Source organism: Carya illinoinensis, chromosome 1, assembly GCF_018687715.1.
Source record: "Carya illinoinensis cultivar Pawnee chromosome 1, C.illinoinensisPawnee_v1, whole genome shotgun sequence".
Lineage (NCBI taxonomy): Eukaryota > Viridiplantae > Streptophyta > Magnoliopsida > Fagales > Juglandaceae > Carya > Carya illinoinensis.
In genome coordinates, this window is record NC_056752.1 from 48,165,073 (window position 1) to 48,179,833 (window position 14,761).

A 14,761-nucleotide genomic window follows, 5' to 3' on the forward strand; every position below is an offset into this window, starting at 1 on the left:
TTGTTTTTTCGTAGTTCAAAAATTTTCTCCGATAATAGTTAATTATCCATTTGTTTTTTAACAACAAGCGGATCTTAATAATACTACATATCTCTTATTTATTATTATTATTTTTTTAAAATACACAATATTTATACACTCTATGATTGTAAATATAATTTTTTGGCAACTTTTACTTTGATTTTAATGTAGGCAACAACTGAACTTAGTAAGACTTTTTAAATTTTAAATACCGATTATTTCTTTACTAAATTATACAACCAATTAAATTTGGAAAATAATAAACTCACAATCATTTTCACAGCCTTTTTACATTGTGTTTGATAATTAATACATTTACAGATTACAAGTATTTGTATAGTCATTCCGATATGCAGCAAACTTTCCTTCTTTAGTGTCTTTTGACATTGTGGAGATGATCTTTAACATTCAAACATTGAGGATCAACATCTGTTATTTGTACTGGACTTGAGGCTTAATATTAGACAGCTGTTTGGGGCTGTTTACCGGGCTGAATATATTCAATTACTTTTAACACTTTTTACACAAATATATTTTAAATAAAAAATATTTTTATAAAATACCTTATAAAAGTAATATTAGATGCGTCGGTACGGATAATACACATAATAAAGCGCTTGTATAACATTATTTGATTTGGAATATAAAATTTTAAAATTTAAATTTTATAAATCAAATCTTCTTATATAAATAATATATTATTCGTAAGGAGTTATAAATAGAATAACTCTTTTATTATATAACCGTATTATATTTAACAAGGAATTAGTAATACTAAAGTTGAGTACAGATCCAATAAGCTTTTGGGCCGTATGGATCGAGGAATAATCCATCCCAAAGTAGGCAGATCCAGATCCACCTCCTGCAGGCTTTCAAGGATGACTTGGACCGTCACAATACGAGTGAATGTGTCCAAGAATTAGCCCATTGCCCTACAAATTCCTTTATTTTTTCAAGGATGCGAACCGCCCACTCCCTAGGATCAACGTGGTTGTTGGGTTCAAAGTTTAAATAGATAAATTTTATATAAATTATTTGTAAAAAAATAGATCTTATTAATAAGAAGTAGTTTTTTTTTTTTATAATTTTTTAAATGAGATTTACTTTTTTACAATGATTTGAATATAATTTATCTATTTGAGACTTGTACAAATTAGTTCTCCGTAGGTGTAGTCGTATAGATGCATTGTAATACGCGAGTGAGGAAGGCCATTTGAAGGCGTAAAGCGAAACAGTTGTGTGAGGAATTTTGACGAACAGATATATGCCAGTGGGGAGTTGGAGATGGTGGGGTAGGTATTTCCCAACGAAACAACATGTAACAGCACGATGCTAGAATCTCGTGGCTTAGGGTGGTTGAGAATTGTGAAGAGAATCCATGCAGGTCGTGCACCAGACAAACGCAGTGGGTACATTAGCATTTATGTTCCTCCAACCCAAAACCTTATCCATTCTTACCAATCCCACCAACTCTCAGATCGGTCGCTTCCACACACAATTTACGTCTTCAACAGCCATAAAATTTGAGGGCATGCTCAAGTAAAATATTATTTTAATTTAAAAAATGCTAGTTTCTTTTTGGTTTTGTCTATTGGATTTGACCGTTATGTATTTTAATTTTTTAAATGTTTAAACAAGTTATTATTAATGTATTTGTAATTTGTATATATATATATTTTTTAAAATGATTAAAAATGTTTAAAAAATGTCTTAAATAAAAAGAAAAAAATGCAATTACACTAGGGAGATGCCAAGCGGTATATGCTAGACGGCAGAGTAACAGACCATGATTGATAGTAGTGGTATAATAATTAATAATTGATTTGATTATTATTTTAATTTGATTTTCATAAAAAAAATAATATTTACAATTATGAAGTGCATAAGCGTTGCACATTCACTTTAATAATAATTTTTTAATAGTAGATTCATTTTTTTAAAAAGTGTGCACAATGCCAACGGCATGTGGCTTGATGGAACAAGACCTACATCTCCAAAATAGAGATCATGGATTCGACCCCTTCTCCCATGTATGAAAAAAGAGAGTGCGCGACATTTTCGTAACTCATAACTATATCTAGTATTACTCTTTTCATAATTATCAAATTAAAATATTTAATTTTTATAATAATTAAGATATTTATCTTATTCTATCTCTATATAATTTTCTTATAAATAAAAATCAATACTTTATATTCAATTACCATTGAAAAGCAAATATATAATCCTAAAAAACCATCTTTCATTCCTTCTCTCTTCCATAACTCATTTTCTATTATATTCCTTACAAAAATGGATTTTGTTACTCGTTATCCCCACACATTAGACTCTACATTTATTTTAATTTTTTTTAGTTGTAGACTTTATTAACTAATTAAATTATTCTACTTATCATCTATAAATTACACATTTAATAAGAGAAAAAAATAAAAATAAAAAAATTATTTGTGGAGATGACGAGTATAAAATTTATTTTATAAAATGTGATTGAAATTAAAAAAATGATAATTCAAGAATATAATCTGTAATTTCTGAAAATAGAAGAAAAAAATTAAAAAACATTGATAATTTAAGGAATAAAATGTATTGATTGGGTTTGCAAGGAATAAAATGTTGGTAGGAAAATTCAACGGTATTTAACGCAGTCTTTATCAGAAGTATTGTTGTACCGACTACTCTGTGTATACTACTACACAGACGACGCAGAGCTAGTGGTCCCCGAGTTTTGTCCTAATTTTTCCTTGGCAATTAGTTCCGTTTCGATTTCAAGCGGGCGCGCATAGCGGTGCGGCAGCACATAACGGCCAGGTGTGAACAACCTGCGTGTGAGAGCTACGCGTCGAGATTTTTATAGCAGTTCTGCTTCGTTTTGACAGATTAGCTGTTAGAGAGTTGTTCTCAAAAAAAAAAAAAAAAAACTGATAGAGAGTTGCGTGACGTATCAATAATGGAGAGATAAAATCATAAAAAACAAAAACTTGAAAATATATAAACAGATTGTCGAGATCGATACTTACAAATTAGCAGAAAGAGACTACTCTTTAATAAAAGGAGCGACCTCTACCTGACCGTTTGTAATTTTTTTTCATTTTTATTCATATATTTAAAATATTTTTAAATCATAAAAAAATATTAATATATTTTAAATTACTTTTTTAATTATTAAATATAAAAAAAAAATTACTAACCGGTCAATTAAAGCGGAAATAATTGGTGGATAAAGTAGATTTTTTCTTCATGAAAATACTCGAAAATGATGTGTAGCTTTTACAAAGAAGATTTCTACTTAAATCTTCTACCAATCAGTTAGGTATTTTTTTTTTCTTTACCTATTTTTTAATCTATTAAGATATTTTTTTAAAATAAAAAATTATTTATTTATATAAAAATATTTACTTAATCACTAAATAAAAATAAAATAAAATAACATTTCTATAGAAAATACCTGTGGCAGTAGTGTTTTCCATAGAAAAAACCACGAAAAATATTTTGGGTTTGCAACGAATAAAATGTTGGTAGGGACGTTTAACGTATTTAATGCTCCATCTTATCAGAGAAGTATTGTGTAGTGACTACTCTCTACGTACTAGATGGGTGGCAACTACAGCTATCGCTCCAGCAGGAGCTACTGTTAGTATAAAAGTATTTATATATATACATATAATGTATTTTTTAATTATTTCTTTAAAAAAATTCATAACATCATTAAAAAAAAAAAAAAAACTTAGCAACGGTAGCTGCCAACTTCAAAAAATTCATAATATCATTAAAAAAAACAAAAAAAAACTTAGCAGCAATAGCGCCCAGCTGGTAGATTTGGATGGCCACATTTCTTCTGTACCGTACAATTTTTTATATCCTAATACACTATTTCTAAATTTTAAAAATATCTCTTTAAATTAACAATAATAAATAGTAAAAATCTAACATGAATAAACAGTAATTATCAATGAAAATATGAGGTGAACAGTATATACAATAGTGTATAAACAGTACATCTGACGTGAACATTTGACAATTTGGCTACCTTTATTAAATAGTAGAACCTACGCATTTTTCAAATTATAAAAATTAAAAACTATTACATCTCATTTTACTATCTAGACACATTTTTTTTACAAATTATTTCATTTTATTTTAACTTAAAAATTTTATTACTATTTAAAATATCTCATCTCATCTGAATCATATATCTAAACGGGAGCATTTTTCTTACCATATAGACTATGTAGAACCTGTGGCCCATTGTGAGCGTGGTTCTCGAGTATTGCCCTAATTTTTCCTTGGCATCCATGAGATAAAATCATAAAAAAATTAATAATTAAATAAAATATTATTAAAATATATATTTTTAATATTATTTTTATTTAAAAATTTAAAAAATTAAATTATTTATTTTATTTTATTTAAAAATTTTTAAAAAATTATAATAATTAAATAAAATGATATGAGAATAATTATGAAAACAAACGATATAATTCTCTTTGACTTCGTGCGAATCCTATACGTGTTCAAAGTTAAAATTCTTAGAATTTCTCGTCCTTCATTTTTAAGCATCATTTAAATATAATTTTTATTTTTATTTTTTCATATAATCATTATTTAAATATAAAAATCAATACAAATTTTTATAAATCTCAAAATAAAAATTATGTTAAAAAAAAAGGAAAATATTAAATGTACTTAAAAAAATTCACAAAAAATTAATCTCTTCACATCTCAGTTATTGATACGCTAAAAATCATAAAATTTGAATCTAAAAAAAAAACTAACAAAGTCTTGGTAGTAAAATTATAAATAAAAATACAGGTACATATAGCGCTACTATTACTTTATTTCTTCTGTACACGTATTTTTTTCAACAATTTTTATTGAATTTTGAAAACAAATCTACATTTTTAGACAGCTGAGACCGCCTCTCCCTTCCATGTTTTATAATTAATTTGTGATATTTTATTACTACAAACGTGAACCGCATTGCGTGAATAACGTACGCATTTTGTATTTATATTTGTAGACTTGACTCTCAATCCGTGTGGGAAAGGAACGAAGGCTCTCAACGGAACTTCATGACACAATACATTACAAGCAGTGTTTTTATCGTGCTGCATCGTACTCTAAAGCTTAGAAAATTCACGATCTTAATAATACAAAAATATTGAATTTGTCAGGAGAAACGACAGGCACTAAAATTAATGTGCGCTGCAACTAGACTCAATCTCGTATAAACTATAAAGTTGTCTCCTTCCCTCCCTCCCTCCCCGCCCCCAATGTTTACCATTGTCAGAAGTGTTACTCCCACCGTCAGTTGAATCTAGTTGTGAAATTATTTATTTATTTAATAATTAAAATAAATATTTTTTAATAATAATATGAATAATTTTTTTAAAAATATATATTTAAAAGTATAAAAAAATTAAAAAAAAAAAATTATTTTTTATTCTTATCGAGTTCCGTCTCGTGGCCCATCCTTCTAATTATTTAACTCTCCCAATACATACGTACATACAGAAAATATTTGATTTAAGACTTAATTAATCAAGGATAATGATAGAATTATTATTTTTTATTATTTATTTATAATTTTTTTTCAAATTTTTATTATTTTTATTTAATAGTTAAAGCAGAGAATATTAGTAAAGTTGTATATTTTTTAAAATTTAATAATTAAGAATGTTAAAAAAATATTAAAAATAAAATAATAAAAAAAATAATGATATATACAATAATTTTTACAATTTTCTTGAAAATTTAACTGTACAGGACAACTTAGCAATGCAGGTCCTGCAGGTCCCCGCAACTGTCAATGGAGGTCCAGATGTCTGCAACTGGCCTCGCTGCCATTGTTTCAGAATACGACGAGCTACAGTAAGTAATCTAGATATACGGTATAGATATCGGCCTCTCTTTATTTGACGGGCTGTCTGCATCTATCTTATTACTATCTATCTATTATTCATTTATATCTTAAATTTTTTTTATTTTTATTTTATTTTATTTAAAAATATTTAAAATCATAAAAAAATAAAATTTTATTAATACTTACTTTCTTAATTATTAAATAAATTTATTTTTTAAAAAAAATCAAATACATAAAAGTAATAGGTGAATTATAATAGAGTAGTAGCTATATCATTCCGTACAGCCGACTGCACGTCGACTGCATTTATCGAATGTATCTAGTAAAGTTATTTTCTTTTGAGAAATACTTTTTGCAGTTGGAAAATGTAATCGGCGTGCAGTCGTGGAGAAAAAAGTGAATTAATACGGGACCTACATGAAAAAAAAAAATTTATTTTTTTAACTTTTTTTTATTCATGTAGGTCTTCCTGAATATAAAATAATTTTTTTATAATTTTTTTATTCATTCTGTACAGCCGACTGCACGCCGACTACATTTACCGACTGTATCTAACAAAGCCCTTTTCTTTTTTTGACATATTCTACAGGCCACCAACTAAAGATTCCTGCTTTCTACCTCAGAATAATTAAATATAGAGATAGTTTGATCACAGCTTAATTTTATAAAAATAAATTTTAAAAAAAATGTCATTTGATACAGTGAATTTAAATATAAAATAAATTTAATTTATCATATAAAATTATATCAATTTATAAATTTATTTTATAAAATATTTTTATATATGTAACAACACTTCTCTTAAATTTATCATACTAAACTAAAACAGAAATATTTGTTATACAAGTTTCGGGTATTTTTTTTAAATCTTTTATAAGTTTAAGGTCTAAGACTCTAAATGGAAAAAAAAAAAATTATTACTATAGATTTCATTTCTCAAAAACCGTATTTAACATTTCTCAGACTAAAATGCTCCAAAAATTTGGAGTGGTTGCAACTATGTTACTGTGTAAGGCCGTTTTCATGGATCATTAACTCAGAATTAGGACATGATTATTATAGATATAAATTTATGACTAAATTTTAGTAAGTTATTTTTCATTAAAAATAAACAAAATTTTCATATGATTATTAAATTCTTTTAAATACTAATTAACATAATACTTACCTAAATCTGCATATAAATAATTAATTTTCTTACCTAAATCTGCGTATAAATAATTAATTTTCTTACCTAAATCTGCATAAAAATAACTAATTTTCTTACCTAAATCTGCATATAAATAATTAATTTTCTTTCTAGTTATCCCACAGTCCCGGCCCTGCGCCTGTATATGATTTTTAGAAAGCTCGTTACAGCATCCTCTCGTCTCTCTAATTTTCTTCCCAAGAGATCCTCCTCCAGAGCTTGAAACATAATCAAGTAGGTACACATGGGGACCGGAAGATCAGAGGGGTCAGAGTACATTGTGAGAGTGAGCAAGAGGGAGATGGTGGCTGCACTTCTGCCATTGCAAGAGCACTGGCTGCCACTATCCAACCTAGACTTGCTCCTTCCCCCAGTGGACGTGGGTGTTTTTTTCTGCTATAAGAAACCTGCAGCTACCAGATCTGGGGATGATGCAGACAACCTTTGTGGTTTTGAGTCCATGGTCAGGGTGCTCAAGAGGTCATTGGCACAAGCTCTGGTTTCCCACTACGCGTTTGCCGGTGAGGTGGTGCCAAACTTGGTTGGAGAACCTGAGATTCTCTGCAACAATGGCGGAGTATGTTTTGTTGAAGCTTTTGCAGAGGTAGACCTTAAAGACCTCAACTTGTATAACCCTGACGAGACCATCGAGGGCAAACTTGTGCCCCAGAGGAAGCATGGTGTTCTGGCTGTCCAGGTTTGGTTCAAACTTCAACTTTAACATGTCACCCGCTCTCTCTGTACGTAGATGGCTATGATTCCTCAATATTGCCTCTAACAACGAAAAGACTTTTTGCAAATGCGGAGATTCTAAATTAATCTGCATCATTAATCGAGATCAGCATACCACCAAGCAGAAGAAAACTAATAAATTCTGTTCTCACGTTCGTTTTCTTTAGTTGATATTTTTGTTTACTCAAAAACACGTTTATGCAGCTGCGGAACAGGATTAATTTTTCTGTGGGGGTCAAATTTTCTTACTGTGAGGTATATTGAAATTTAAAAATTATAAAAATATAAAAATATATGAAATTATATCTCTATAATTTACAATATAAATGTACAAATAAAATTTTAAAAATAAAACATCTTAATATATATTTCAAATTTTTGACGATAATATTTCATGAAATAATATTCATATATTATTATTTTTATAATAAAATATTTATAATTTATTTATTTCGTATAAACTATCAAGTGACTTTTTTAGAATATTATCTTTCATTCTAATATATATGTAAGCTAGTTTATTAAGTTTTACGTAAATTCTAGATATTTTCATGTCGCATTAAGCATATAATATTATAATAGAGACCTTAAATATGTTTTTTCTTGCTTAATGAAGTTTAGAGGATAAAACTTCTAAACAATTTTCCATATAGATTACTAAACTTAAATGATTTTTCTTGTATTTTGACTTTGGATTCCAAATTAAGAAGCCTAATATTGTATAACAAAAAATTTTGGAATACATATTAATAAGTTTATTATTTCTCTTAAATTTAGATTTGATTTAATTTTGGTGAGTCTACACTGTTGAAAATAAATAATATATAAGAATTATATAAAATTTTGAGATTATAGGAAAAATAAATTTAAAAGACATTTCTAAGTATATTAAAATTTTAGAGAGTATATAGAGATTATAAATTTTTTTGGTGGGCTATTTTCTATATTTATAAAATTATGAATAAAAACTAAGATATTTTAATTTTTCAAAAAATTTTGGGAGGGCCTGCCATAATTAGATGCATGTATGCAGTATGTTTTTTGGTAGAGAATCTTATCTTCATCCGGGAAGGGCCAGGCTAGGGCTGCATCATGATACTGAAAGTAGACTGTCGGGACTTGAATTAGCTTACAAGGTTCATACACACAAGAAACTTAAAATGACTACAATGCGTCTAAACTTCAAAAGAATATCCATATTATATTCTACCTGACTTCGTAAAAATTATTTAAAAAAAAAATCCCGTAATAGAAGAAGAAAAAGAAAGTAAACCTCTTTGTAATAAATTTCCCTAACCAATCACTCGTTAAAAAATTAAAAATTTCGGCACCTACAAATAATATACTAAATGAAACAAAAAAACTACATTCAATTCATTTTTAGGTGTAAATGATTTAGAGATCGACTGATTAAATGCATGATTGGTAGATATGTTATGAGATGATCAGGTACTAACTAGCTAATAGGTTTACAAATTAAATACTGCATGATGAATGGTGCAGGCTACTCAGCTAAAATGTGGTGGATTGGTGGTCGCATGCACGTTTGACCACCGAATAGCAGACGCTTACTCGGCCAACATGTTTCTTGTTTCGTGGGCTGAGATGGCTCAGTCTAAACCAATCACTGTTATGCCATCTTTTCGTCGATCTCTACTCAACCCTCGACACCCCGGCTCGATTCATCCCTCCTTCGATGACATGTATGTCCCCATAACCACATTGGCCCCACCCAAAGACCCAGAACCTGATGCAGACTATCTCATTAGCCGCATATACTACATTACTGCCGATCAACTCAACCGTCTCCAGTCACTAGCCAGCACCAGTGGTTGCAGGAGAACAAAATTACAGTGTTTTAGTGCATTCCTGTGGAAGATGATTGCCAAATGCGCTATTATTAAGAACATGGACAAAAAGGTAACCAAGTTGGGCATTGTTGTCGATGGAAGGACAAGATTAAGCGAAGGAGATAAACATAAAGCTTCACTCATGGGTTCGTACTTTGGAAATGTGCTGTCCATACCGTATGGTGCCAAGCAAGTGAGTGAGATTAACGAGAAGCCGTTGGATTGGGTGGCAGATGAGGTTCATAAACTGTTGGAAGGTGCAGTGACAAAGGAACATTTTTTGGGGCTGATAGATTGGGTGGAGGCTCATCGTCCGGTGCCAGGTTTGGCAAAGATATATTATAATGGGAGCGAAGATGGACCGGCTTTGGTGGTGTCATCCGGGCAACAGTTCCCAGTGTCTAAGGTGGACTTCGGGTGGGGAAAGCCGGCTTTTGGGTCGTACCATTTTCCGTGGGAAGGAGACGCCGGATACGTGATGCCGATGCCGAGCCCCGCCGGAAACGGTGATTGGGTGGTGTACATGCACCTCTTTAAAGGACAGCTGGAGTTGATAGAGGCTGAAGCTGCTCAGGTCTTTAGACCCTTGACTTCTAACTATCTCGGCTTCGACTAGGTCAATATTGAAGAGTAAATATTTTAGGGATAAGTTTTAAATATATGAGTGTTTTATAAAATAAAAATATAGTTATTTTTGTATATTTTTTGTATATCCTATTGATATGATTGGTTGTATCATTTTTTTAATATAAAATATTTGATTTAGTCAATCATATCAATAAAGTGTATAAAAAATATATAAAAATAACTATATGCAGCATAACTTTTTATAAAATAGTTATCCTATAGAAAAAATTAGCTTTTTTTCTAATGGAGTCTATTTTTTATATAAAAAGTCTGTGCAAAACTTATATATTTAAGACTCGTAAAATTATTATTAAGTTAATGTTATATCACCCTTTGTTTCGTAGGTACGTGTTTCCAATTCTCTCTATATATAAATAATTAAGTTGTGCATGCATGTACTATTTTATCGATCTAGTTGTAGTTAGGGGGACAATCGTATGGCGCCATTGGGATTTATGGATGGTGAGATCGATGTAGTTGTTGTATTATTCTGTAATATTTCGCATGTATACATACATACATATATACACATATGTATGTATGATTAATGTGGTGATCAATTGTATGAACTCTTAACCGTACGTATGCCTCTAATTTATAAGTCATATTGTGCTATATATATAAGTTTTGGCCATGCATTTTCAATAGAAATTCAGATTCATAAAACATGATTAACATGCATGATGCACGTACGCAGGTTTATCAAGGTACGTAGGTTATCGATCTAGATTTTCCAAATCACGTTTGCCACCTTATTATAAAGAAATCATTCAAAAAAAATCCTATAAAATGATATGATTTCATCTAATTCGTTATATTTACTTTATAATAAAAATAATTTTTTAATTTGACGAATCACATTAAACTATGTTAGTTTGTGATATTACTTTTGTATAATTTATTTATGATTAGAGTATTTTTTATCATAAATGGTTGTATGTACGTTCAAAGCAATTAATAATTAAGTTTTACGTTGATTTTATTTTTGTAATTAAATAAACTATAGGTTAGATTTATTTTTGCTTCTTAAATATTATATATGTCTGCAAATTACAAGACAAGTACTACTCGCGCGGCGGATGATTTCTAATTAAAAATTCTGGACAAGATCCTGATGAGATATTTTTTTGTATAATAACGTTCAGAAAATGATCATTTGTAAATATTATGGACGTGCAAATTCTTTTAAAAATAAAAAATAATATTTTAAAATATTTAAAAAAAAAAAGAATGGACACAAAACTTATCCAGATATTTTTTGGATAATAAACTGAGATGAAACTAGTTAAAATAAAATTTAAAATAAGTGAATTAAGATAAGATGAGATGAGTTAAAATGAAAGTTGAAATTTTTTGTGAAAAATATCTATCAAGTATTAATAAAATTTATTTTGATTTGTACATGTTTTCTTAATTTTGACAAAAATAAAATGATTAGATAAAGCTTTTTCGAGAACTAAATTAAAACATTTGTTCCACTTTTAAACATATATTATATATATATATATATATATATATATATAATGGATTGAACTTTGAAACTTCAATACAAAATTTAAAAAAAGAAGAAATAAAGAAACGTAGCCTTGATTATTGACCAAAGAGAAAACTCAGAAAGGACAAGAACGTGAAAAAAAATTAAAATGACGTCAACATTATATAATATATGATCCACGTAAGAAACATGATATATACGTCCATAGCTCCTTACAGCTCATCATGATGTTGCCATGTTGAAAAAAAGGTAAACAAGGACAAGAAGTGGACTCCCACTACCAGTCCAGTACCATGGTACTCTTTGGGAAGACATATATATCACACAATTTCAATCATTAATTTAACAATGTTTTGCATCCACTAGGATCAGAACGTACGGACGCTGAACCATTTTCACACCGTAAAAGAACAATATTTTTTTATATATTAAGAAAAAAAAGACTTATTTATAGTAAGTTATTTGCTGACAAAATCCTACCAAAATAAATTAATTTTTATTAAAAATAATCATTCTTATTATAAAGATAAATGATATTTACAGTTTTAGAGTATATAAATTTCGTATTTTTTTAATAAAAATTGATAAATATGAGATTCATATAAAAAATTATTTTTTAATGATAAATTTTACTTTTTTAAAAATATATATAAAATATTTATATATTTTAAAATTGTATTTAGCGTTACTGATAATTGATTGAAAATAACTCATTTGAAATAATAGCTTGTGATTAGTTATCCAGAATTAGGTGCGCATGCAGTACTACTACGTACTTAGTATAGCCTATAATTTATAGGTGGGAGTTAGTTCACCATACAAGGAATCTTCCGCTCTTTGAATTAGAATTTAGAGGAAGAGACTGGTGAAGTCAGTATTGATTTATCCAATAATTGAAGTTGTTGATCAGCTACTCCAATCTTACAATTATTGGTTTCTAACAGCTCTCTCTCTCTCTCTCTCTCTCTCTCATATGTAAAAACTAGCTAGCTAATTAATTAGATGTCGATTTGGAGGGTTGGTTTTTGGACGTAAGTGATTGTGGTGCATGGCTAATCTGTCATATATGACGATGATGATTCTGGTTGAGCGCCTAACGGCAACTAACGACTACCAAAACTGGCTTAGTTAAAATTACCAATGATATCGAATGAAATATAATTAATGGTAATTAATATATATATTAGCAGTGTTATTTCAAGGCGTTTATACTATATATATTCCATATGACATAATTTGATTTGTTATTAAATTTTAAATTTTAAAATTCATCTTTTAAATTAAATTATATCACGTAAATGAATGTAGTGTAAATACTTTTAAATAGACTTATTATATATATAGTTGCATTGATTCATGGTAAATTAATGGAGAAATATGTTAAAATTTGATAAAATAACTATGTATCTAGTTAATTAATGTTGGTAAATTATAAACAAAAAGAGTACTCCCTGAACAAAAGTAAAGCCAACCTATAATATATGAGTATTGCTAAATATAGTTTTAAAATGTATAAATTTTGTACACTTTTTTTGAAAAAATGAGATTCATTATTAAAAAAATATATATAAAATCTAAATTTATCTATTTTTCCTTAAAAGAGTACATGAGATTTATATATCTTATAATTACAAATATAATTTCTCACATTTATATCTATCAAGAAATCGTATTAATTGCATTCAATATATATCTCAAGATTTAAATGGACGTTGCCCTCCTGCCAATCTATTGGGATGACACGGAACCGCGCCTAAAATGTCAGTGCATGACCCTCACGCATGGCTTGTTTCTGCACATGACCTTCACACGCCGTATCAACAGACTCCCCACCCTCTGATCTTTCAGATCGGCATGACCAAACCTCCATTCCATTGGCTCGTGATTCTCACGCACCACTGCAAAGGCACGTGTTGGCTATTATGCCACTACATATATGCTATTCCGATGCCAATTTATCCGATTATTGTTTTTTCTAACCGATAATATTGTGAAAGAGATTAAAAACCTTACTAACAAATATCTCAAGACTTGTAACTACAGTCCTTCCGTTTGCACCGCCTTTAGTAGTGGCTTGCTTTTAAAATGTATTTAAGACGGTACTTTCTCTGTAGGGTTTAGGTAGAGACTAAGAAATTGGTTTCAAAATCTTTTTTTTTTTCCATCTCGTTTTTGTTGTGATTGTTGTTTTGAAGTATTTTGTTGAAAAATTTCACTATCTTTAACTTGTATCATCTTTTATTTTTATGAAATTTGCTTGCGTAGAAAAAAATAAATAAATGGGAATTCTAACCAATCACAACATTACATATGTCTGTTAGGAAGAAAAAAAGGTTGATAGCTTTGAGGTCAACCCGGAGTCATTACCCAATGTACCCTTTTTATGAGAAACCTTGAATGGCAGCAGGTTTGCGAAGGCGGTTGAAAGAAAAGTGGTTGAAAAGGGCAGTCTTATCCATAAAGGTTTGTCATAATCCATAAAGTTGAAACATTTATGAAACAGAAGCATTGAAACCAGCCAGTTGGTTGTCCTAGGTAATTTGACCCAAGATTCCTATAATTATGCAAGAACTAAATGCATCACGTATTGCGGCTATAACGTTTTACTAGGTTGAGATTCCCCTGCAAGCATCCCACTCTCATTAATTATTTCATTGAAAATTTTGAAAATGCAGATAATATTGCGGCTATAGCTTGGTCCTATTTTTCACACTTCTTTCAAAGTCTCCAAATGATTTCACTTCCCAAAATGTCAATGTTTTTAAAATGATCAATACTTTAAAATTTCACAAAAATAAATTTATAAATTTTTTTTTATAAATTAACATAATTTAATATAATACGTTTAATTGTAAATATATTATTAATGTCCTGCAAAATCACATAAGTTTGATGTTTACTTATGTATAACCTTTTTGTATTTATAGTAGTTATCTTTTAAAATTCATATGTTAGTTGGATAATTGACCACTTTCACAAGTAAATAA

The 14,761-nt window shown here is 28.9% G+C and overlaps 1 protein-coding gene across 1 annotated transcript; it reads left to right on the forward strand.

The window, feature by feature from the left end:
- The first annotated feature begins 7,200 nt into the window (after positions 1 to 7,200).
- On the forward strand, positions 7,201 to 10,898 carry LOC122279440 (coniferyl alcohol acyltransferase-like). Its single transcript, XM_043090121.1, has 2 exons — positions 7,201 to 7,767; positions 9,306 to 10,898. Exons 1-2 carry the CDS (start codon positions 7,315 to 7,317, stop codon positions 10,266 to 10,268), a joined length of 1,416 nt encoding a protein of 471 aa, XP_042946055.1. The 5' UTR covers positions 7,201 to 7,314; the 3' UTR covers positions 10,269 to 10,898.
- The last annotated feature ends 3,863 nt before the right edge of the window (positions 10,899 to 14,761 follow it).